The sequence below is a fragment of the Triticum aestivum genome, chromosome 5A (genome assembly GCF_018294505.1).
Source record: "Triticum aestivum cultivar Chinese Spring chromosome 5A, IWGSC CS RefSeq v2.1, whole genome shotgun sequence".
NCBI lineage: Eukaryota > Viridiplantae > Streptophyta > Magnoliopsida > Poales > Poaceae > Triticum > Triticum aestivum.
Window position 1 is genome coordinate 595,265,672 of NC_057806.1, and position 25,465 is coordinate 595,291,136.

Consider the following 25,465-nt stretch of genomic DNA (forward strand, 5'->3'; position numbering starts at 1 on the left):
GCACGGGCGTTCTACTAGTATTATAAATAGTTTAGTAAGAGATTCATCCGCTGCAGCTGCGAAAAGGTGACAACAGGCGCTCCACCAGCAAGGTGCGGGTGGAATCTATTCCGGTCGAGACAAATCTCAGATTTTGCGAGAGTGATTGGCCACCCGATCAAACAACCCAGCTAAAACTATCAGCTCCTACAATTTGGCTGTGCGGAAAGTAGAGCAAATGCCAACAACACGCATATAAATAACAGATGTACTGCTCGAGTGGTAGTACTATCTCGCTTCGATTTTTGACCGGACCCCTACTTCTACTTGAGAGTACTTCTGGTTTTGGGGACCTTTGACGGCGAGATTTGGTGGTTACAAAACCGTACAGTTGCCCCACGAGCACGACAAACCAAACTTGCTGTTTTTTGGGGGCTAATAAACGGAATGCTGAGTGCTCAACCCTGTTTTTCTGGGCCACTGTAGACAAATTTGGTGCTTTGACTCTTTTGCGAAAGTTGAGTCAGATCTGATCCTGCTTTGATTTTTTTCGAGATCTGGCCATTTTCCTATCATCAGGATCGATGGTGATAGGGTATACTAGCCTACCGCCAAAATCCCTAGCGGTAGGGTCGCACGCCCTATCATAAAACAAAATTAAGTATCAAATACTATGCTTATGCGTGCCTACCGCTAGACACCTCAGCGGTAGGGTTGCACATGCTGCCGCCAACCTGTTTGATGGTAGGGTTGCACTACGCTGATGTGGATAAATTGCCTACCGCCATGAGCCTTGGCGGTAGGCTGGTATACCTTTTACAGTTGTTTCAAACCAGGGTCAGATCTGGTTTACCTTTCGCAAAAGGGTTGAAACACCAAAATTGGCCGGCCAATGCCCACAAAAGCTCTCTAATTACATGCACACTCTAGCTTCTACAGTCGTTTGCAGTAGCTTCTGCATTCTATAATCGTATATACAGTGGTATACATGTACTACCAGCCTGAAAGGAAAGCAGTGCTATTGCTGCGCAGAATAGGACGACAAAAGCAAGTGGGAGTAAACAAGTAAGCCAGCACAGTGATGTAAAAAAAACTACAGTATTCTACCACTGGGAGCGGTACAATTTGCATATGCCATGCACGCAGAGAGACCACGAGACAGAATCTCATCCTGTTGACCCGTGGTGGCCTGACACGATTAGCCGCGATAAAACAAACCAGTACCACTAACCAACCTGACCGTAAACAACCAAGAATCAAAGAAGTGTGCATAGCTTCCACAGTAGTACGTACCATAGCCACAGAGCAGGTGCATGCTCAAATATTCCTCCCAGTTTATTACACGGACGTCCCGTGTGCCCCACCTGCGTTGCATGCCGGACACCTGCGTGTACGGGCAAAATTTTCATATTTTGACCCTTTTTTAAAACCTATTTAAGATTTGACCTTGGTTTGAAATTTTTTCGAGATCTGATCCTTTTGCTACCGTCAGAATCTATGGTGGTAGGATCTAACAGCCTACCGCCAAGGACCTTGGCGGTAGGAAACATCCCTATCGTCAAATAGACTGGCGGTAGCTTGTACGTCCTTATCGTCAAGGTGCTCGGCGGTAGGCATAAGCACGCTCTGTGTCACACCCTACCGTTGTGGACCCTGACGGTAGCAAAAAGTCAGATCTTGAATTTTTGTTAAACTAGGGTCAAATCTTAAATAGATTTCAGAAAAGGGTCAAAACCCAAAATTTAGCCGCGTGTACGCCCGCCCTCATCTCTTGTCACGTACCATCAACTGCTTCGTTCGCCAGTAAATGAAATGAAACCCACTACTGTTGACGCACGAGCGGTTTCCCCTGTTACGGCGTGGCAGCTACTTCTTCCGTTCCAAATTACTCGTCACAGAAATGGATGTATCTAGAACTAAAATACATCTAGATACATTCATTTCTACGATGAGTAATTCGGAACGAAGGGAGTACGTGTCAAGAATATCTCCAACTCGAAGGCACATGCTTTGGATCAAGTTTGTTCCTACGCGCGTGAATTTGATCCCACACAGTACATTTTTTCCGTGGAGGAATCATCGTCCTCCACCGCAAAAGGCTGGTTTCAGGCGGAACAATCGCTGCAGCCCTCACTTGTCACTTGTCAGCAGGTTGAATCTTTCAATTATTGTGCCGAGGCGGATTTGACCGTTTTTTTTTCAGAACTTCAGCACAAAATAAACCAGCTTCAAAAGAAAAATCACAAAACAGCATGTCCCCTGGCGTCCTGATCTAGCATGGTACCCCAAGCCGGAGCGTCGTGCTATCTAGCATGGCGTCATGCAAATGGATCATTTTGTGAAATATTTTTGAATTGCGTTCATTTTGAACTAAAGTTAATCTGATTTGTCCACTTTCACCCGAGCCGAGAGATACTGTATCTATCCGAATAGTGAGCGTTCATCCGTTTAAGGCTAGTGCGTAGGACGACGGGGCCCGTGAGGCTAATCGCACGTTGACACATGGGATAAACTAGAGCGATAAACTATGGCGGAGGAGCGCATTTCCCTAATTCCCTCGGCCACGCACTTGTTTAAAGCCTCGATCAAAGCCTAAATCCTGGCGCTGTCAAACAAAATGATGGTGTCAGGCCGGGGATACCACGCCGTCTCCGCGGGTAGTTAATGGTCGTAGACAAACTCGACCATGTCACTTGACCATCTTTGCTGTCCGAGCAAATAATATTTCCGGGAAAGATGATAGGTGTGCCTATGTACAAGCATTTGTCAAGAGGGAGTGAAGTCTGAAATAAACCTTATGAGTGTAGACGCCGTCGCAAATGAACCCGCACGTCCAAATCCCGGAAGTCCGTACCCCAACCTCTCTGATCCCGGTCGTTATCTCTCTTAAGCTGGGTTGAAGGCAGGATTTGCTGACGTGGCATGGTTCGAGGGTGGGATTAGAAATTAATGATGCCACATGTGCTGGGGCGCTACTTTCTTTTTATATCCGACGCTGGTGGGGATCGAACCTAGGGTTCTTGCGACGGAGAGAGGGCGGGTGGCGATTTCGCGGCGGCGGGGGCGATGTCATCGTCGTCGTCGTCGATTGCTTCCTCCCGTTCACGCGGCGGAAGGACTCGACGGAGAGTGGCTGCAGTTAGGTCACCGGTGCCCTATCGGGAGCAGCCCATGGACTACAAGCCGACGGTTTTTTGCGAGCGGTGCGGGCGGAAGGCGCCGCGGTGGATATCGTGGAGTCCGGCGAACCCTGGGCGGAGATATTACGCATGCGTTGAAGCTCAGGTAAGCTTGATTCGACATTTTGCATCTTCCTCTGCTTGGTGCTCTGTTCTTTGCTTTATGTCTGACAGAAATTATGTTGTGAGGCAGGAATGTACTGAATTTAAATCCTAGAACTTGACAAAATGTGTAATGGATGTCATGAATGTTGGGTTTCATAGTAATTTTAAAAAATTTCCTACGCACACACAAGATCATGATGGTGCATAGCAACGAGAGGGGGAGAGTGTGATCTACGTACCCTTGTAGATCGACAACGGAAGCGTTAATTTGGTTGATGTAGTCGTATGTCTCCACGGCCCGACCGATCAAGCACTGAAACTACGGCACCTCCGAGTTATAGCACACGTTCAGCTCGATGACGATCCCCGGACTCCGATCTAGCAAAGTGTCGGGGAAGAGTTCCGTCAGCACGACGGCGTGGTGACGATCTTGATGTTCTACTGTCGCAGGGATTCGCCTAAGCACCGCTACAATATTATCGAGGACTATCGTGGAAGGGGGCACCGCACACAGCTAAGAATATGATCACGTGGATCAACTTGTGTCTCTAGGGGTGCCCCTTGCCTCCGTATATAAAGGCTCAAAAGGGCGGGGGGCTGGCCGGCCAAGAGGAGGCGTGCCAGGAGGAGTCCTACTCCCTCCCCCCTTTTCCTAGTTGGAATAGGATTCGCGGAGGGGGGAAAAGAGGAGAGAGAGGAGGAAGGGGGGCCGGCCCCTTCTCCTTGTCCTATTCGGACCAAGGGGGGAGGGGCGCGTGGCCCATCTATGGCCACCTCTCCTCTCTTCCACTAAGGCCCACTAAGGCCCATATACCTCCCGAGGGGTTCCGGTAACCTCCCGGTACTCTGGTAAAATCCCGATTTCACCCGGAACACTTCCGATATCCAAACATAGGCTTCCAATATATCAATTTTTATGTCTCGGCCATTTCGAGACTCCTCGTCATGTCCGTGATCACATCCGGGACTCCGAACAAACTTCGGTACATCAAAATGTATAAACTCATAATATAACTGTCAACGTAACCTTAAGCGTGCGGACCCTACGGGTTCGAGAACAATGTAGACATGACCGAGACACGTCTCCGGTCAATAACCAATAGCGGAACCTGGATGCTCATATTGGCTCCTACATATTCTACGAAGATCTTTTATCGGTCAGACCGCATAACAACATACGTTGTTCCCGTTGTCACCGGTATGTTACTTGCCCGAGATTCGATCGTCGGTATCCCATACCTAGTTCAATCTCGTTACCGGCAAGTCTCTTTACTCGTTCCGTAATACATCATCCCGCAACTAACTCATTAGTTGCAATGCTTGCAAGGCTTCAGTGATGTGCATTACCGAGAGGGCCCAGAGATACCTCTCCGACAATCGGAGTAACAAATCCTAATCTCGAAATACGCCAACCCAACATGTACCTTTGGAGACACCTGTAGAGCACCTTTATAATCACCCAGTTATGTTGTGACGTTTGGTAGCACACAAAGTGTTCCTCCGGCAAACGGGAGTTGCATAATCTCATAGTCATAGGAACATGTATAAGTCATGAAGAAAGCAATAGCAACATACTAAACGATCGGGTGCTAAGCTAATGGAATGGGTCATGTCAATCAGATCATTCAACTAATGATGTGATCCCGTTAATCAAATGACAACTCTTTGTCCATGGTTAGGAAACATAACCATCTTTGATTAACGAGCTACTCAAGTAGAGGCATACTAGTGACACTCTGTTTGTCTATGTATTCACACATGTATTATGTTTCCGGTTAATACAATTCTAGCATGAATAATAAACTTTTATCATGATATAAGGAAATAAATAATAACTTTATTATTGCCTCTAGGGCATATTTCCTTCAGTCTCCCACTTGCACTAGAGTCAATAATCTAGATTATACTGTAATGATTCTAACACCCATAGAGCCTTGGTGCTGATCATGTTTTGCTCGTGGAAGAGGCTTAGTCAACGGGTCTGCTACATTCAGATCCGTATGTATCTTGCAAATCTCTATGTCTCCCACCTGGACTAGATCCCGGATGGAATTGAAGCGTCTTTTGATGTGCTTGGTTCTTTTGTGAAATCTGGATTCCTTCGCCAAGGCAATTGCACCAGTATTGTCACAAAAGATTTTCATTGGACCCGATGCACTAGGTATGACACCTAGATCAGATATGAACTCCTTCATCCAGACTCCTTCGTTTGCTGCTTCTGAAGCAGCTATGTACTCCGCTTCACATGTAGATCCCGCCACGACGCTTTGTTTAGAACTGCACCAACTGACAGCTCCACCATTTAATGTGAACACGTATCCGGTTTGCGATTTAGAATCGTCCGGATCAGTGTCAAAGCTTGCATCAACGTAACCATTTACGATGAGCTCTTTGTCACCTCCATATACGAGTAACATATCCCTAGTCCTTTTAAGATACTTCAGGATGTTCTTGACCGCTGTCCAGTGATCCACTCCTGGATTACTTTGGTACCTCCCTGCTAGACTTATAGCAAGGCACACATCAGGTCTGGTACACAGCATTGCATACATGATAGAGCCTATGGATGAAGCATAGGGAACATCTTTCATTTTCTCTCTGTCTTCTGGAGTGGTCGGGCATTGAGTCTGACTCAACTTCACACCTTGTAACACATGCAAGAACCCTTTCTTTGCTTGATTCATTTTGAATTTCTTCAAAACTTTGTCAAGATATGTGCTTTGTGAAAGTCCAATTAAGCGTCTTGATCTATCTCTATAGATCTTAATCCTAATATGTAAGCAGCTTCACCGAGGTTTTTCATTGAAAAACTCTTATTCAAGTATCCCTTTATGCTATCCAGAAATTCTATATCATTTCCAATCAGTAATATGTCATCCACATATAATATCAGAAATGCTACAGAGCTCCTACTCACTTTCTTGTAAATACAGGCTTCTCCGAAAGTCTGTATAAAACCAAATGCTTTGATCACACTATCAAAGCGTTTATTCCAACTCCGAGAGGCTTGCACCAGTCCATAAATGGATCGCTGGACCTTGCACACTTTGTTAGCTCCCTTTGGATCGACAAAACCTTCTGGTTGCATCATATACAACTCTTCTCCCAGAAATCCATTCAGGAATGCAGTTTTGACATCCATCTGCCAAATTTCATATGGTAATTGCTAACATGATTCGGACAGACTTAAGCATCGCTATGGGTGAGAAGGTCTCATCATAGTCAATCCCTTGAACTTGCCGAAACCCTTTTGCGACAAGTCGAGCTTTGTAGACAGTAATATTACCGTCGGCGTCAGTCTTCTTCTTGAAGATCCATTTATTCTCAATTGCTTGCCGATCATTGGGCAAGTCAATCAAAGTCCACACTTTGTTCTCATACATGGATCCCATCTCAGATTTCATGGCTTCAAGCCATTTTGCGGAATCTGGGCTCACCATCGCTTCTTCATAGTTCGTAGGTTCATCATGATCTAGCAGCATGACTTCCAGAACAGGATTATCGTACCACTCTGGTGCGGATCTCAATCTGGTTGATCTATGAGGTTCAGTAGTATCTTGTCCTGAAGTTTCATGATCATTATCATTAGCTTCCTCACTAATTAGTGTAGGTGTCACAGAAACAATTTTCTGTGATGCACTACTTTCCAATAAGGGAGCAGGTACAGTTACCTCGTCAAGTTCTACTTTCCTCCCACTCACTTCTTTCGAGAGAAACTCCTTCTCTAGAAAGTTTCCGAACTTAGCAACAAAAGTCTTGCCTTCGGATCTGTGATAGAAGGTGTATCCAATAGTCTCCTTTGGATATCCTATGAAGACACATTTCTCCAATTTGGGTTCGAGCTTATCAGGTTGAAGCTTTTTCACATAAGCATCGCAGCCCCAAACTTTCAGAAATGACAACTTTGGTTTCTTGCCAAACCATAGTTCATAAGGCGTCGTCTCAGCGGATTTTGATGGTGCCCTATTTAACGTGAATGCGGCCGTCTCCAAAGCATAACCCCAAAACGATAGCGGTAAATCAGTAAGAGACATCATAGATCGCACCATATCTAGTAAAGTACGATTACGACGTTCGGACACACCATTACGCTGTGGTGTTCCGGGTGGCGTGAGTTGCGAAACTATTCCGCATTGTTTTAAATGTACACCAAACTCGTAACTCAAATATTCTCCTCCACGATCAGATCGTAGAAACTTTATTTTCTTGTTACGATGATTTTCAACTTCACTCTGAAATTCTTTGAACTTTTCAAATGTTTCAGACTTATGTTTCATTAAGTAGATATACCCATATCTGCTTAAGTCATCTGTGAAGGTGAGAAAATAACGATATCCGCCACGAGCCTCAATATTCATCGGACCACATACATCTGTATGTATGATTTCCAACAAATCTGTTGCTCTCTCCATAGTACCGGAGAACGGCGTTTTAGTCATCTTGCCCATGAGGCACGGTTCGCAAGTACCAAGTGATTCATAATCAAGTGGTTCCAAAAGTCCATCAGTATGGAGTTTCTTCATGCGCTTTACACCGATATGACCTAAACGCAGTGCCACAAATAAGTTGCACTATCATTATCAACTCTGCATCTTTTGGCTTCAACATTATGAATATGTGTGTTACTACTATCGAGATTCAATAAGAATAGACCACTCTTCAAGGGTGCATGACCATAAAAGATATTACTCATATAAATAGAACAACCATTATTCTCTGATTTAAATGAATAACCGTCTCGCATCAAACAAGATCCAGATATAATGTTCATGCTTAACGCTGGCACCAAATAACAATTATTTAGGTCTAATATTAATCCCGAAGGTAGATGTAGAGGTAGCGTGCCGACCGCGATCACATCGACTTTGGAACCGTTTCCCACGCGCATCGTCACCTCGTCCTTAGCCAATCTTCGCTTAATCCGTAGTCCCTGTTTCGAGTTGCAAATATTAGCAACAGAACCAGTATCAAATACCCAGGTGCTACTGCGAGCATTAGTAAGGTACACATCAATAACATGTATATCACATATACCTTTGTTCACCTTGCCATCCTTCTTATCCGCCAAATACTTGGGGCAGTTCCGCTTCCAGTGACCAGTCTGCTTGCAGTAGAAGCACTCAGTTTCAGGCTTAGGTCCAGACTTGGGTTTCTTCTCTTGAGCAGCAACTTGCTTGTTGTTCTTCTTGAAGTTCCCCTTCTTCTTCCCTTTGCCCTTTTTCTTGAAACTAGTGGTCTTGTTGACCATCAACACTTGATGCTCCTTCTTGATTTCTACCTCCGCAGCTTTCAGCATTGCGAAGAGCTCGGGAATAGTCTTATTCATCCCTTGCATATTATAGTTCATCACGAAGCTCTTGTAGCTTGGTGGAAGTGATTGGAGAATTCTGTCAATGACGCTATCATCAGGAAGATTAACTCCCAGTTGAATCAAGTGATTACAATACCCAGACATCTTGAGTATATGCTCACTGACAGAACTGTTCTCCTCCATCTTGCAGCTATAGAACTTATTGGAGACTTCATATCTCTCAATCCGAGCATTTGCTTGAAATATTAACTTCAACTCCTGGAACATCTCATATGCCCCATGACGTTCAAAACGTCGTTGAAGTCCCGATTCTAAGCCGTAAAGCATGGCACATTGAACTATCGAGTAGTCATCAGCTTTGCTCTGCCAGATGTTCATAACATCTGGTGTTGCTTTAGCAGCAGGCCTGGCACCCAGCGGTGCTTCCAGGACGTAATTCTTCTGTGCAGCAATGAGGATAATCCTCAAGTTACGGACCCAGTCCGTGTAATTGCTACCATCATCTTTCAACTTTGCTTTCTCAAGGAACGCATTAAAATTCAACGGAACAACAACACGGGCCATCTATCTACAATCAAACATACATAAGCAAGATACTATCAGGTACTAAGTTCATGATAAATTTAGATTCAATTAATCATATTACTTAAAGAACTCCCACTTAGATAGATATCCCTCTAATCCTCTAAGTGATTACGTGATCCAAGTCAACTAAACCATGTCCGATCATCACGTGAGATGGAGTAGTTTCGTTGGTGAACATCACTATGTTGATCATATCTACTATATGATTCACGCTCGACCTTTCGGTCTCCGTGTTCCGAGGCCATATCTGTATATGCTTGGCTCGTCAAGTATAACCTGAGTATTCCGCGTGTGCAACTGTTTTGCACCCGTTGTATTTGAACGTAGAGCCTATCACACCCGATCATCACGTGGTGTCTCAGCACGAAGAACTTTCGCAACGGTGCATACTCAGGGAGAACACTTCTTGATAATTAGTGAGAGATCATCTTATAATGCTACCGTCAATCAAAGCAAGATAAGATGCATAAAAGATAAACATCACATGCAATCAATATAAGTGATATGATATGGCCATCATCATCTTGTGCTTGTGATCTCCATCCTCGAAGCACCGTCGTGATCACCATCGTCACCGGCGCGACACCTTGATCTCCATCGTAGCATCGTTGTCGTCTCGCCAATCTCATGCTTCCACGACTATCGCTACCGCTTAGTGATAAAGTAAAGCATTACAGCGCGATTGCATTGCATACAATAAAGTGACAACCATATGGCTCCTGCCAGTTGCCGATAACTCGGTTACAAAACATGATCATCTCATACAATAAAATTTAGCATCATGTCTTGACCATATCACATCACAACATGCCCTGCAAAAACAAGTTAGATGTCCTCTACTTTGTTGTTGCAAGTTTTACGTGGCTGCTACGGGCTTAAGCAAGAACCAATCTTACATACGCATCAAAACCACAACGATAGTTTGTCAAGTTGGTGCTGTTTAACCTTCGCAAGGACCGGGCGTAGCCACACTCGGTTCAACTAAAGTTGGAGAAACTGTCACCCGCTAGCCACCTTTGTGCAAAGCACGTCGGGACAACCGGTCTCGCGTAAGCGTACACGTAATGTCGGTCCGGGCCGCTTCGTCCAACAATACCGCCGAACCAAAGTATGACATGCTGGTAAGCAGTATGACTTATATCACCCACAACTCACTTGTGTTCTACTCGTGCATATAACATCAACACATAAAACCTAGGCTCGGATGCCACTGTTGGGTTTCGTAGTAATTTCAAAAAAATTCCTACGCACACGCAAGATCATGGTGATGCATAGCAATGAGAGGGGGAGAGTGTGATCTACGTACCCTTGTAGATCGACAACGGAAGCGTTAACTTGGTTGATGTAGTCGTACATCTCCACGGCCCGACCGATCAAGCACCGAAACTACGGCACCCCCGAGTTCTAGCACACGTTCAGCTCGATGACGATCCCCGGACTCCGATCCAGCAAAGTGTCGGGGAAGAGTTCCGTCAGCACGACGGCGTGGTGATGATCTTGATGTTCTACTGTCGCAGGGCTTTGCCTAAGCACCGCTACAATATTATCGAGGACTATCGTGGAAGGAGGCACCGCACATGGCTAATAATATGATCACGTGGATCAACTTGTGTCTCTAGGGGTGCCCCTTGCCTCCGTATATAAAGGCTCAAAAGGGGGGGCTGGCCGGCCAAGAGGAGGCGCGCCAGGAGGAGTCCTACTCCCTCCGGGAGTAGGACTCCCCCCTTTTCCTAGTTGGAATAGGATTCGCGGAGGGGGAAAAAGAGGAGAGAGAGGAGGAAGGGGGGCCGACCCCCTCTCCTTGTCCTATTCGGACCAAGGGGGGGAGGGGCGCGCGGCCCATCTATGGCCACCTCTCCTCTCTTCCACTAAGGCCCATATACCTCCCGGGGGGTTCCGGTAACCTCCCGATACTCCGGTAAAATCCCGATTTCACCCGGAACACTTCCGATATCCAAACATAGGCTTCCAATATATCAATCTTTATGTCTCGACCATTTCGAGACTCCTCGTCATGTCCGTGATCACATCCGGGACTCCGAAAAAACTTCGGTACATCAAAATGTATAAACTCATAATATAACTGTCAACGTAACCTTAAGCGTGCGGACCCTACGGGTTCGAGAACAATGTAGACATGACCGAGACACGTCTCCGGTCAATAACCGATAGCGGAACCTGGATGCTCATATTGGCTCCTACATATTCTACGAAGATCTTTTATCGGTCAGACCGCATAACAACATACGTTGTTCCCTTTGTCACCGGTATGTTACTTGCCCGAGATTCGATCGTCGGTATCCCATACCTAGTTCAATCTCGTTACCGGCAAGTCTCTTTACTCGTTCCGTAATACATCATCCCGCAACTAACTCATTAGTTGCAATGCTTGCAAGGCTTCAGTGATGTGCATTACCGAGAGGGCCCAGAGATACCTCTCCGACAATCGGAGTGACAAATCCTAATCTCGAAATACGCAAACCCAACATGTACCTTTGGAGACACTTGTAGAGCACCTTTATAATCACCCAGTTACATTGTGACGTTTGGTAGCACACAAAGTGTTCCTCCGGCAAACGGGAGTTGCATAATCGCATAGTCATAGGAACATGTATAAGTCATGAAGAAAGCAATAGCAACATACTAAACGATCGAGTGCTAAGCTAATGGAATGGGTCATGTCAATCAGATCATTCAACTAATGATGTGATCCCGTTAATCAAATGACAACTCTTTGTCCATGGTTAGGAAACATAACCATCTTTGATTAATGAGCTACTCAAGTAGAGGCATACTAGTGACACTTTTTGTCTATGTATTCACACATGTATTATGTTTCCGGTTAATACAATTCTAGCATGAATAATAAACTTTTATCATGATATAAGGAAATAAATAATAACTTTATTATTGCCTCTAGGGCATATTTCCTTCAATGAATTGTACTAATATTCAGTTTGCAAAGACTGCCATTTCTCTGAAATGAAATCCAGTTAGGTATTTTGCAATATGCAATGTATCAGGTTTGAAGTGTCATTTTTTCAGCAACAAGATGTATTGTTGACAGTATAGCAAGAAGAACAACATGACGTATTTGCACTTCATTTTGGAAAGCCACACACATATATGATATTTTTGCCAGAAACCATAGCACATAATAACAAGTACTTACCATAGCACATGGTAACAAGTTCACATGGACACAGACATCCAAAATAACATCAGTTCACTAGTTCAGTACTACCAAAGCAAATTATAACTAGTTCAAAGGACCAAACACATGCAAAATAACACCACTTTAGTACTTTTTGGTACTTTCGCAGAACTTCAGTAGTTCCAAGAAGCATTGAAATAAACTGAGAAGCCCCCTGTGGCTCTCCCTCTCTTTGCTCCTTTGCCTCTGGCAGCAGATGTACTCCCTCCAGGTGCATCATTTGTAGCTGTGCCTCTCCCTCTCTTTGGTCCTCTGCCTCTGCCAACATTTGCACTCCCTCCAGGTGCATCATTTCCAGTTGTGTGTCTTGCAACTCTAGGTGGTTTGAAGCTTGATGTTCTTGGCTAGGAGCTAGAAGGAGGAGCATAACCTGAATTTTCAGCTGGTGTAGAAGATCTAGCAGTAGTTGCCCTTGCTTTGGAGGCATCAGTCTCTGCTTGCTGCAAATAGAAAGAACAAAAGATTATGTGCATCTGCAAGCAGTGCAACTAATTTAATGCATTTACATTATTGTGCACTTGCATTATGTACCTCAGTGGCCCTCTGTTTTTTTCCTCTCTTCCCAAGATATGCTTTGGTTTTTGTGTTCCTATTTGGATTCTGTTTACAAGATCCTTTGTTGTGTCCCTGAACTCCACAACATCCACAGGTGATTTGAATTCCATGCTTGCTCAACTTCTTTCCCTTGGGTGCTTCCCCCTCTTCTCTTCTCATGTCATTGTTTTTTTCCTAGCTCTAGGCATTGCAACATATCCAGGTGCCACTGGCCTAGGGTTCTGAGAAACTGGCCAGTTTTCTTCACCTTCCACAGGTTGGAGGCAGTGCTCATATATTTTCTTGAAAGTATCAATGTAGTAGCATGGGTCAATGAAATCTTCTATTTTCTGTCCACTCTTGTATATGGCACATATGGCATGGCAGCAAGGAAGGCCTGCCAGTTGAAGATACCCACATGAGCATGTCTTGTTGGCAAGGTTTACTGTGTATCTCTTTCCTCTGCCTCTTAAGTGCTTTACCTCAAATCCATCCTTCCCATTCCAGAGCACATCACAGAACTGAGTCATCTTAACGTTGGCATGCATTTTCTTCATAATGTTAGGGCAAACTATGCCATGCCACTTCACACTTTTACTTCTCTGGTCCTGAATTCTAGCAAAGACTTTCTTCCTGATCATTTCTTGCTGTGATATTATGGGGTAAAACCTGAACTCAATGATAGCATTGTTAAAAGACTCACAAAGATTGTTATCCACTAATTCACACTTTGATCCCGGTGGGAAAAAGGATCTGGCCCAATGCTTTGGCTCTGTCCTCATAATATCCTTTGCACCTTCAGGAGTCTTTTGAGCAAGCTTGTCCTTGTTATAGTTGAAATCCTCTCTGTTAGAAGACTTGGCAATTGCCCAGAACCTTTTCTGCAGTTCATGATATCTATGCTTCTTTCTCCAATTGGCATAAATGTGCCTAGCACACATCCTATGTTGTGCCCTAGGCAAGTAATCCCTCATGCTATTAATTAATCCCTACAAAAGGCAGTTTTGCATTAATACAAGCAAATTAATTAATAAAAGCTTATATGCGTTAATAAAAGGCATATATGAATTAATAAAAGGCTGTTTGAATTAATAAAAGGCATATATGAATTAACAGAAGCAAGTTTGATTTAATAAAAGGCAAGTTTGAATTAATAACCCCTACCCTAACCTTGTCGACAACCCCTAGCCTAACCGTGTCGACAACCCCTACCCTAACCGTGTCGACAACCCCTACCCTAACCGTGTCGACAACCCCTAGCCTAACCGTGTCGACAACCCCTAGCCTAACCGTGTCGACAACCCCTACCCTAACCGTGTCGACAACCCCTACCCTAACCGTGTCGACAACCCCCACCCTACAGATACAACAACAAATATAACAATTTTGTAGCACATAACAAATATAACACTTGCAGGAGCAACAAAAAAACAAGGCATACAAAAACAATGTTTACCTTTTGCTGGTCAGATATGAAAACCCACCCAGCTCCTTGATCATTTATATCCAGATCCTTGATTAGCAGCCCAATGAACCATTTCCATGTTTCTGTAGTCTCCTTTTCAACAACTGCCCAAGCTACAGGGTACATTTGGTTGTTTGCATCCCTAGCAATTGCAGCAAGTAGTTCACCTTGGAATGCTCCTTTGAAAAAGCAGCCATCTAGCCCTATCACCTTCCTGCACCCAGCTTTAAACCCTTGCTTCAAAGCACTGGAGCAAACATATAACTGCTGGAAAACATTCACTTCCATTTCTTCTGGGTCCAAGCAAATAGCTATTGTACTTCCTGGGTTACTCCTAAGCAACTCTAGCTGGTAGTCAAAGACTTTTGTGTACTCACTCTTCATACCAGACAAAAGCTTATCCATAACAATATTTTTTGCTGCCTTACACTTGGAAGTGGATACATCAGCAAACATATCTTGCAGTACAGTGGCTTTAATACTATCAATCTTCCACATAGGATTGGCCAGAATGAAATGCTGATATTTTTCTGCTATGACCTTTGCAGAAACAAGCCTGTTTTCTCTGTTTTGTGCACAGTGATGCTCTTCCTCATATGTTATTATTTGGAACCTTGAGCACCTGCTTGTTTTTGCTCTATACACAAGCCATGGACAGCCAGGCCATGCACATTTGGCTCTAACCCTATTCTCCTCAGACTTCACAAATCTGATGCTTCTTTTTGTAGCAAGACCATATCTCTTAACAGCTTTTAGAAACTGATTTTTGCTCCTGAAAACCATCCCTAAACTGAAATGTGGGATATCAGTTTCAGAGTTAAATCTTGGGTATCTGCTCTTCCTCCTAACCATGTTCCCCTCTTGATCTTCATCATATGAGTAATCTTCATCAGAAGAGTCAAATTCCATTTCTTCTACTACCTCCTCAACATTTGCAACTAAATCAATAGGCACAGCCCCTGATGCATCTGAAGTAGCCCATTTCCTAGAATCTTTCATCTTTTTCCTGAACTGTCTTGCATGCTTTCTCAACTCTACTACCTTTGATTCCTCTCCACTGTCATCAGTGTGTGGGACATATTCATTGTCCTCTGAATCATCTGAGTTAGACTCTTCCTTTGCTAGCTCTCCTCCTTGCTCTGCTCCTGCATGCTCTGCTCCTTTCTCCGTTCCTGCATGCTCTGCTCTTTGCTCTGCTCCTTGCTCTGCTGCTGCATTTCCTGCTTCTTGAGCTGCTGCATGCTCTGCTGTTGCACTTTCTGCTCCTTCAGCTGCTGCAACATGCTCTGCACCTATAGCTGTTGCTTTATGCCTTGCTTGCACTGCTAGTGCAATATGTGTTGAAGGTTGGGAAGGATTGATCACGTGTGAACTCTGAGAAGGATTGCACTGTTGAGAAATCCTCTTCATTGGGCTGCTTATGACTGCAGTAATAACACCAGTGTCATTGGGGACAAACACTTGCTCAAATATTTCTTCTTCTGCATCCACATGTTCCAATTGCAGTTCTTCAACACTCATGATAATAGGCATATCTTCTTCACTTCCACTATCCATGTGATCCTTAATTTCATCCTCAAAATCAGACCCACTTGCACTACCCTCCTCTCCTTCTTCATCCTCTTCCCCATTGTACTCCACATAAATATCTGCAACTCCTCCATCAGTTGTATGATCTGACATTCTCATGCACCCAGCATCATCATACAGAAACATGAGCCCATTAACCAACTCTCTGCCAGGCATAAGAAAGAAAAATTTCATGCTTTCCTTAACTGCCATATGATCTGCAAGAAATCCTTTCACCTCTGGCAAGGAAAGCTTGTCCCTTTCAATATGAGAGTAGGCCACCCCCCAACATAGTCTAGAGAAGGACCAATACGAACAAATTGCCCCCCTATATGAAATCTGACATTCAAAATCTCAGTCGGGTCCATGGATTCAACAGAAAGAACCTACATTGCAAGATGGGCAAAATGATTACTACATAAATCACCAGCAAATCGACCGATTAGGGCCCCAAATTTCCATGGCTTCACCCTTCAAAAACCCTAAACCTAACCGATCCAGAAAGGAAGAAAAAACCTGTAAATACAGAGGGGAGATAGACCGGACGTACCTTGCTTCTTTCTGTCGGTGTGGTTGTCGCCGGCCGCCGCGATCATCCGCTCGTCGCCGTCGCCGCCGTGGAGGAGGAGGAGCCGAGGCGTCGAGGGAGAGGAAGAGGCAAGTGGAAGACGAGGGAGAGCGAGCGACTTGGTCCGGCTCGACCAGGTTTTAGCCTAAGACCCCACCTACAGAAGCTGACTCAGCCAGTTCCCACTATTTCCTGCGCCACGTACGAATCCCGGCGTTTGGATACGCACAGAAGCCTCAAAACGACCGGGATCAGAGAGGTTGGGGTACGGACTTCCGGGATTTGAACGTGGGGGTTCATTTGCGACGGCGTCTACACTCATAAGGTTTATTTCAGACTTCACTCGTCAAGAGGAGAACGTTTGGTACACTCGAGCATGCACTTCACTTGGACGTGCAAACGTCGACGCCATGTTTAAGAAATCAGATCGTAGCACAATTGATTCTGAAATTTCAAAATAAACAAGCTAAACCACTTGATACGAGATGTGTGCATTCATGGTTTTTCTGTTCGCCAGGCCATTTTTTAAATTTCTTTTTAATTATACTATCTCTGATCCAAATTAATTGACGCATATTTAATACTCCCTCCGTCCTAAAATAAGTGTCTTAAGCTTACTACAAATTTATACTAGATCTAGTACAAAATTGAGACACTTATTTTGGGACGGAGAGAGTACAACTTTGTTAATTGACGCACGTTTAGTACAACTTTATACTGAAGTTGTATTAAGTATGTGCCAATTAATTTTGATCAGAGGGAGTAGTTTTTTTAAGAAAGTTTTTAATTTTTTATTTCCAGATGGTTAACATAATGTAAAGTTGGGTATCATAATTTTGTGTACCTATGAAAACCATATGATTCATTCGAAATCATGTAAACTCTCACTTGCGTACCAACTTGATAGGAATTATCGGTTTAGAGCTAATTGTTTTTCATGGTCAAAGGTCAATTCTTTCCATCTATCTTTTATTAAGGTCAACACTGTTTTTATCAATAGCTAAATGCATTTTTAATCTTTCTTTATCAGTCTAACCTATAACCAAGTTGCCGTTTCTACTTTTGCGAAAACACCCGAAACTATTAGTATAAAGGTTCTGGATCATCATAAGTATAAAATATCTCAAGCATAATAAAAAATACATCGAGGACCATGAACCATCCAACAAGCACTACCATCCCCAAAACGAGCCGCAAACACGCCGCTTTATTTGCTCCCAAAGTGCTCGGTGATGATGCCCCTCCCAGTCATCTTGGCCTCGTCGATGCGCCTCTTCCATCCAACTCCTTCCTCGATCGTCCCTTCCTAATCATAACCTATGTGAGCCTCTAATGCCAATGTTCTGTCGGCTAAGGCCATTCTTCTATGTCCCCTTAACGATGGTAAGAGCACCACTGCCCAAACCGTAAGGTCTCCTTTGTTTCAAAGGAATTTCATATGATTTAGTTCATTGAGATTTTTCCTGCATTGATCATTTGATTCATAGAATTGCCATTGTTAGGAATTTTTTCTTAGGATTCATCTGCACTCTATTTGTGAAGAAAACTGCACCCACTCAAAAATTGTTGATAGAATTCCGTTTTCCCTATGTTAGCAAACATTGTTTCACCTAAAATCCCGCAGTTTTTAGATTCGATAAGATCCAAGTGGACATGCCACTCTAATCAATTGCCTTCATATTAAAAAGAGGCCCTACTCCTTTAACCCTCTGCCCTGTGCCTCATCGGACATGACAAAAAAACAGAGCCATGTTATCTCTTCTCCTTTTTTGGGTTTTGGGGGGGGGGGGATTACTAGTTTTATTACAACAATTCTAAAAAAATTTGGTAACAAACGTTGATGTGTGTTTCATCTGATGCAAAATATCATGACAAAATGACATTCATGAAGGTGTGGGTAACAAAACAAAATCGATGCTTCAAAATGCTTTTACAAAATAGTCTTTTTTGGAGCATCGATTCTGTTTTCTTCCAGACCTCTACAAATGTTACCCCATAATGGAATTTTACGAAAAAGGTGAAACACTCATCGATATTTACTGTTCACCCGGGTTCATGTTAGCACGGGACCAGAAACTTTGTGTCCAACCCACACACAAAAAAAGAAACTTTGTGTCCAGGCTAGCCTTTTCAACCTCTAAAAGAATCGGCGATCAAACCACATCTCTCTCTCTCTCTCTCAAGGTAATTCTGATTGAGCGAGAAAATTATAAAATTAACACTTTTATTTATTTATTGCATCCTAGATCTACCAATGTTTCGTGTGTACGTATATGACCAAACATAGTTCCATAGGCCGTTTCACAGTGACCAAAGACAAAACAAACATAGTCCAAAAATGAAAAATGACAAAATGAGCGTAGGATTCCGTTATACTGCACGCCATGCGGTGGATAACACATACGTAGTACTACGTACACATGCATACAAACCCCGTCGAAAGGAAAGGAAGAGGCGGGGACGGAACGGATTGACGCCGCCGGCGCCGGCAACGCGCCAATGGCCACTGCCCAATTGCCCATCACCGCCGTCACGCCCGCCCCGCCCCGGCCCGTACCCACCACCACGCCCTTTATCCCGCCCCACCCCCGCCACTTTCCGCTTTTCGCCCTTTACCCCTCGCCTCGCCTCCCCCGTTTCAATCGGCCTCATCACGAGTTCACTCCCTGGAAGCGCTTCGCCCCGGACGCTGCCGCTGCTGCTCCTCCCCCCCATCTTGAAACCCCAAACCCCACGCCAGGCCCCGCGCCGAGATTCCGCGAGATCCCGCCGCCATGGTGGCCGCCGGGGCCGCGGCCGCCGCGCCCCGGCCCAACCCCTCGCCGTCGCCGCACCGCCGCCGCGCCGCCTCCGCGCTCTCCCCGTCCAAATCCACCAACGCCAATGCCGACGCCCGGGCCGCCAGGCCCCGCCCCAAGGCCGTCCCCTCCCGCTACCTCCTCGCGCCCTCCTCCAAGTCCACCTCCACCTCCACCTCCACATCCACCTCCACCTCCACATCCACATCCACCACCACCACCACCACCTCCTCCAACTCCACCTCCACCTCGGCCGCCACGCCCTCCCGCCGCTTCGCGTCGCCGCTGCCCAGGCGCTCCTCGTCCGTCGACCGCCCGCGCCCCGCGGGGGGCAATGCCGCCGCCGCCGACGCCGCGGGGCCCAACGGGGCCACCACCACCACCACCAGGAGCCTCTCCGTCGCCTTCCAGGGCCGCTCCTACTTCCTCGAGACCAGCAAGGCCAAGCCGGCCATGTCCCCCTCGCCGGTGCGCCGGCCCGCGGCGCCGCCGGTGGCTTCCACCACGCCGGAGAGGAGGCGGCCTGCTGCGGGCGCGGTGCCGGAGAGGGCCAAGGGGTCCGAAGGGGGCCATACCCACCAGAGGTGGCCAATGTCGGCACACGGGTTCGAGGGGAACCCGCTCACCAAGAGCCTCGACTGCTCCTTGGACAAGAAGGGCGCTGCTGTCCTGGCCGCTGTCAGATCGCTGCGGCAGTCCATGGCGTTCGACGACGGGGTGCGCCGCACCTCGTTTGACAGCGGGGACTACTTGATGTCGTCGGACACTGAGAGCTTGTCATCAGGGAGCAATTCCGAGTCCCAGGATGCCGGCAATGGCGTTGCTCACAGAGCACGCCCATCAACAAAGGGGATGAGTGTGCCTGCACGCTTCTTGCATGATGCTGCTGGCAGCAGGATGCATCGCTTTGCAGACCCAGGCACACCCTACGTGACACATAATAATTCTGGATTGGCATTGTCACCAAGATCAGCGCCGGTGAAGAAGTCGCTGTTGAATGGGTTTGTTTCGTCTCCACTCAACAGACCAGTTAGGCAGTCTTCACCAAGTAAGCTTGTGGGCAATTCATCGAGGAGAATGTCAAGTCCATCCCGCCCAAGGAACTCCATGGGGACGAGTGCGTCAACGTGGGATCAGCAGGGAAGAAATTCGTCTGGTTACGGTAGGAGGTGGGTTGGGGGTAGTAAGGTTGATGGGGAGCACCTATTGAGAATCTTGTGCAATAGACATTTGCAGTGGCGGTGTGTAAATGCGCAGGCTGATGCCACACTTGCTTCACAGAAGATGACTGCAGAGGTGAGTGTGTCTGTTAACAAATCATAAATTGTGGGTATACCAAATGTCTAATCAGTGTTAAATATTATTGCCATATTCTTTTCTCCTTGTCAAACATCCAGAAATAGAAGTTGGTGATATTCATGTCTATATATGATAATAGCTCAAGACTTTAAATTTTACCTCATATAATGCCACTTATATTTAGTGTGTAAAAAACAACCAAGTCTGAACAGCTGGCTTACGAAACTTTATGGCAACACACTTACAGTTCTCTTATAGCAGGAGTTGATTCCATGTAAATATTAGTGTAACTCCCATGCATTTTTCATGCAATAGCTTATAACGTAGTGCATAATCTGCATTTTTTTACTGGGATCAGCTTTCACGCTAAAGGTAACCGGTCTATTTATGTGTAATTGTAAATAAAATTCAATCATGCTACCAGATCTTATTCAGCTGAAAAATAGTCCGCGTACCAAATATGTAGGATAGTGACACGATAAAAGAAAGAACTGACAGAGCTTTTAAAATCCTTTCTGTATGTTGGAGCCATAAAGAAAAAAAGTATTAATATATTTAAACTTCTCAAGGTGTTCTCCCTCTGTTTCTTGCAATGATAAGGAATCCTTTTGAATACAAATACAATGGTATCAATTTTGTGTAACAAAACCTACTTGCTACTGGATTAATTGTTGGCCAAAGCATAGATTTGGACAGTCAAAATGCACACTATATTTCAAAACAGATGGAATATCATATCTAATGCTGAAATTACGATGATTTAAGAATTGAAGTTTGAACTGTGCATTCATACATGAACTAGTAGAATTCTGTGAACTTTATTATCTTAGTGCTTAACTGAAGTCGCGAAATAGATATCCTAATAAAACCTACATTTAGAAATAAGGAAAGGATTCATTTTGGCCAGATGACTTTAGCAGTCAAATGTTGCCATTTCTGCTACTACTTTTTTTTGTTTGTTCCTTTGCTGACATTTCTACTTTTCTTTTACCAGAAAGACCTATGTGATGCATGGATTACTACCCTAAGCATGCGCAAATCTGTTGCTCTTAAAAGGTTACAGCTACAATTATTCCGAAACAATTGGAAACTCATGACGGTTCTAAAGGGACAGGTAAGAACTTCTTAAATTTTGGTACCCATGATATTTTCGCATTATTTTGAAATATGCGGTGTATTTTCCTGCCGGGCATAGTTAGCAAGAGACTATTTTGCCAACAGGACAAGAAGTGCATGAAAGAACTGTAGGGTCAACTAGCTGTAAACTTGATAATTTGAATACTGAATTACTGATTTGAATGATTTCCAGTCTTTGCAGTTTGTACAATTGATCCACTAATATGTTTTTTTCGTTCGTATAGTGATTGGGATAATTAATAGCAAACTGAGCCATTTTGTTACTTATTTCCTCTATTAAGTAAATCGCACACGGTCCTTTCTTATGCATAACTATGAAGTTGAGATGGGAACAAGATCAGTATGTAACTTCTGCAGTGGGATATTAGATAAATATACAGAACTCATAACTGCTTAACAATCATCCATATTAGCTTTGACTTAATAAAGTGATAGAGGTATCAATTAGTTAGGTCAGCACAGCCATCAGGTCATTTTATATACTAGAACAATATCCTTTTGCATCGAAGTTCGTTATAAATTTGCATAACTCTGGAAATCTGATTGAATTCAATTGACATAGATGCCATATTTGGAGGAGTGGTCTTCACTAGAGATGGAGTATGCAGATTCAATATCTGGAATTGTGGAAGCTCTAACTGCCACCATTCTGTGCCTTCCTGTCGATGGAGCAAAGGTCGGAATAGCGTGCCATCTTGCTAACTTATTGTCATGTGTATCTCTTATGTTGATTAAATCTCAGACCTTATTTGCTACCTCCTGAGCTGCAGGCCGATATCCAAGATGTAAAAAATGCTGTTGGATCTGCAATTGATATCATGCAAACAATAGGAAGTTCAATATGTTCGTTGCTGGCTAAGGTACTGTTTGCTTCACATTGTCATCTTATTCCTTTTTACCAGTTGCTTGTCTACCACTGCATTTCCTTGCAAGAATGAGCGTAATGCCTACAAAATATACTTGATACATTAAAAGTTTTACAAGTCTTTGATCCGGAATGGATGGTTGGATTGGCTGAGTGTATCAGGTGTCAATTTGTTTGTGTCGATTAGGCTGATTCTGGCCAACCATCTCCCAGATCATATCGTCTTTGATAGCCCTACAAGCTTTGGAATAGTGCAAGATATCTTACTTAACTTTGTCCCTTCTCTGAGGGTCCAGCCGTAGGACTATGCACATTCGCTTTGGCTTGTTTTCTAGTTGAGCTACATGAAGAGGTTTACATATTCATGCCACTTTGCAGCTGCAAGCATCTTATTAACAAACATTAGCACCATTGTACAGTCAATTCTTTCTTGCAGCTTGTATGGTGGTGCATGTAAACACGCTTGAAGGATTTCATATTAACTAGAGTATAGAGATCATAGAACTAGTTCTGATAGTGTTCGGTGCAATATTTGTTATGTGGTGCTTCATAGATTAATAGTTTAATTTGGCTTAATTCATGTCATCCTGCAGCTATCTGGGACAAGTATTTTGGTGTCTGATCTTGCCAGAATCGCCACACAAGAGCGGTCTCTAATGGACCAGTCCAGGGAACTGCTGTCCACACTCGCATCAATGCACGTAAGTAGTACAATCTGCTCGGTTCTGTTTCATTTTATATGCAACGATTATAGAGCACTTCTAATCTGTACCTCTCAACTATGATAAAAACAGGTCAAGTACTGTAGCCTGCAAGGGCAGCGAGTACAGACAACTCACAGGAGGCTCAAGCACTCGTAGCTGACACTAGGCTTAACTCACTAACCGAAGAGCCTACGCAGGTGGAGCTGCTATATCTGATGGCTTGCTCGGGTTGCCCGCTGAGCGGTATGACTTTCGAGGAAGTTACCTCGGTCGGTCGATGATCGATGCGGTCTATGAAGTTCCGGTGCTCTTGTCATGGTGGTGGTTGGCTAGGTTCTGATTGGCTAAGTTGAATATGCAGTGGTGCAGAACAAATGTAGGGGCCAACATGTATATATAGTTGTAGTTCCTTTCTTTCTTTTGTTGGTCTTATTAGATGAGCAATTAGGTCTAATAGTAGCTAGTTTTAGATTGGTTTCCTGTTTATCAGATGACCGTCCGCGCCATGGCAAATGCAATATAATCCTCCACTGGTACTCAGTTCTCTTGTATAGTACGGAGTACCATGTTTGCTTCGTAGCCGAATCTTGTTTTTTTTTAACAGGAGGCAAACGATTTGCCTCATTCATCAGTTAAGAAGAGGAATGGAGTGCTACAACACCCCGAGCAACAAAGATTCACTACTCTTGCGACATCATTTGACCCAATTTTTAGCACCCACGGTGAACCATAGCTTGACTTCTTGACACTGGCGAGGAGGACGCGGCGGAGCACTCTTTTGATGGAATTTTGATGGAACACGCGTGCATTCCTCTCGTTTCACTCTTCTGATGGAACACGCGTGCATTCCTCTCGTTTCTTGTTTCAAACGGTCCAGGCAACGAGAATGGTGAGTGAGGTCATCACCTTCCTATTGGGGACTCATTTGTCTGAAAGGTCCACCCACCAATCTTTGATGGATCTCAAGAGGTACCATGAGTAAGTATCAACATTCACAAGTTGGAGACAGTCTTTGAGCAATCTTGCGCTGTAATGTGAAACAGCATGCAAATAAGTCTAGTACAACAATAGTTCAAATTCACGAGAAATAGTTCAAATTCAACAACATTAACCGGATGCTCAACAAGTTTTTCATGAACAAGCCATGTTGTCCCACACATACTGCCCCTTGAGCTTTATCCAACAACGTATGTGCATAAATGGTCTACCCTCTAACCTGTGGTACATCATGGTAGCGAGTACATGCTACACATTGAGTAGAGCAACATTGAGTGAATGAATGAATCAATTAACAAGTTGAGCAAGAAGAAGCAAAACTTACGATCTCCACGTCTGCCGCGCACAATGGCCACATTGCCTCTAGCTGATCAACTGCTTTACAAAACTTGACAACGATGGTCTGGATGGTGTACCATCGATACGCTAACGACTTCACATTGCGTTCATGGATGATGTGCATGTCGTAGGGCGCAATGTGCTTTCTCGTGCAATGAATCATGCACGCGCTGCTAGAAGAGCCCCCCTTCTTCTGCATACGAAAAATCTGCGGATATTGCCAACCACACATCGTACAACAACTCATCCTTCATGCTCGAGTACCCTACCATCCTTCGTACTCTAAAAAACAACATGAAGTTTGAAAATAAGCTCAATGGCATGTGACCGAACATCTGACAAGCGTGGTATCCACCATGTCAGTCGTCAAGGGGCGAAGGGCACCTGGCTGCAGACGGATTCTGGGTGGACGACCGCATGGGTGGTGGTTACGGACGTCTGGCAATTTCTGGATGGCGACCGGAGAGGTACAACGGCGGCGGCGGAGGGTGCGGATGCAAAGCAAAGGGGAGCAGGGACGAAGTAAGAGAATGAGACCAGGAGGGGGATTCAAATGAGCCCAAGGTGTCGGAGTCCGACGCGATTGTTGTTCGCACTCCCACAAAGCCCCCCCCCCCCCCCCCCCCCAGTTTGCTTCCAATTTGCAAAAAAGAAACACGTCATCGACACAGGACCACATTAGATGGCAAAACACGTCGAGATGGAAGTAGGCGGTTTAAGGTCCGCTTTGGAGATGCCCCCTACCATGTTTATGACCAAGATGAGCTGCAACAAAATGGGACGATGCACACAGTGCTAATCAGGTGTGCCAAACACCT

The 25,465-nt window shown here is 44.7% G+C and overlaps 1 protein-coding gene across 1 annotated transcript; it reads left to right on the forward strand.

Moving 5' to 3' along the window:
- Positions 1-19,148: 19,148 nt before the first annotated feature.
- On the forward strand, positions 19,149-23,852 carry LOC123105122 (QWRF motif-containing protein 2). The gene is made up of 6 exons (XM_044527118.1): positions 19,149-20,603; positions 21,601-21,720; positions 22,306-22,419; positions 22,514-22,603; positions 23,202-23,309; positions 23,403-23,852. The coding sequence occupies exons 1-6, from the start codon at positions 19,284-19,286 to the stop codon at positions 23,466-23,468; spliced, it is 1,818 nt and encodes a 605-aa protein (XP_044383053.1). The 5' UTR covers positions 19,149-19,283; the 3' UTR covers positions 23,469-23,852.
- The last annotated feature ends 1,613 nt before the right edge of the window (positions 23,853-25,465 follow it).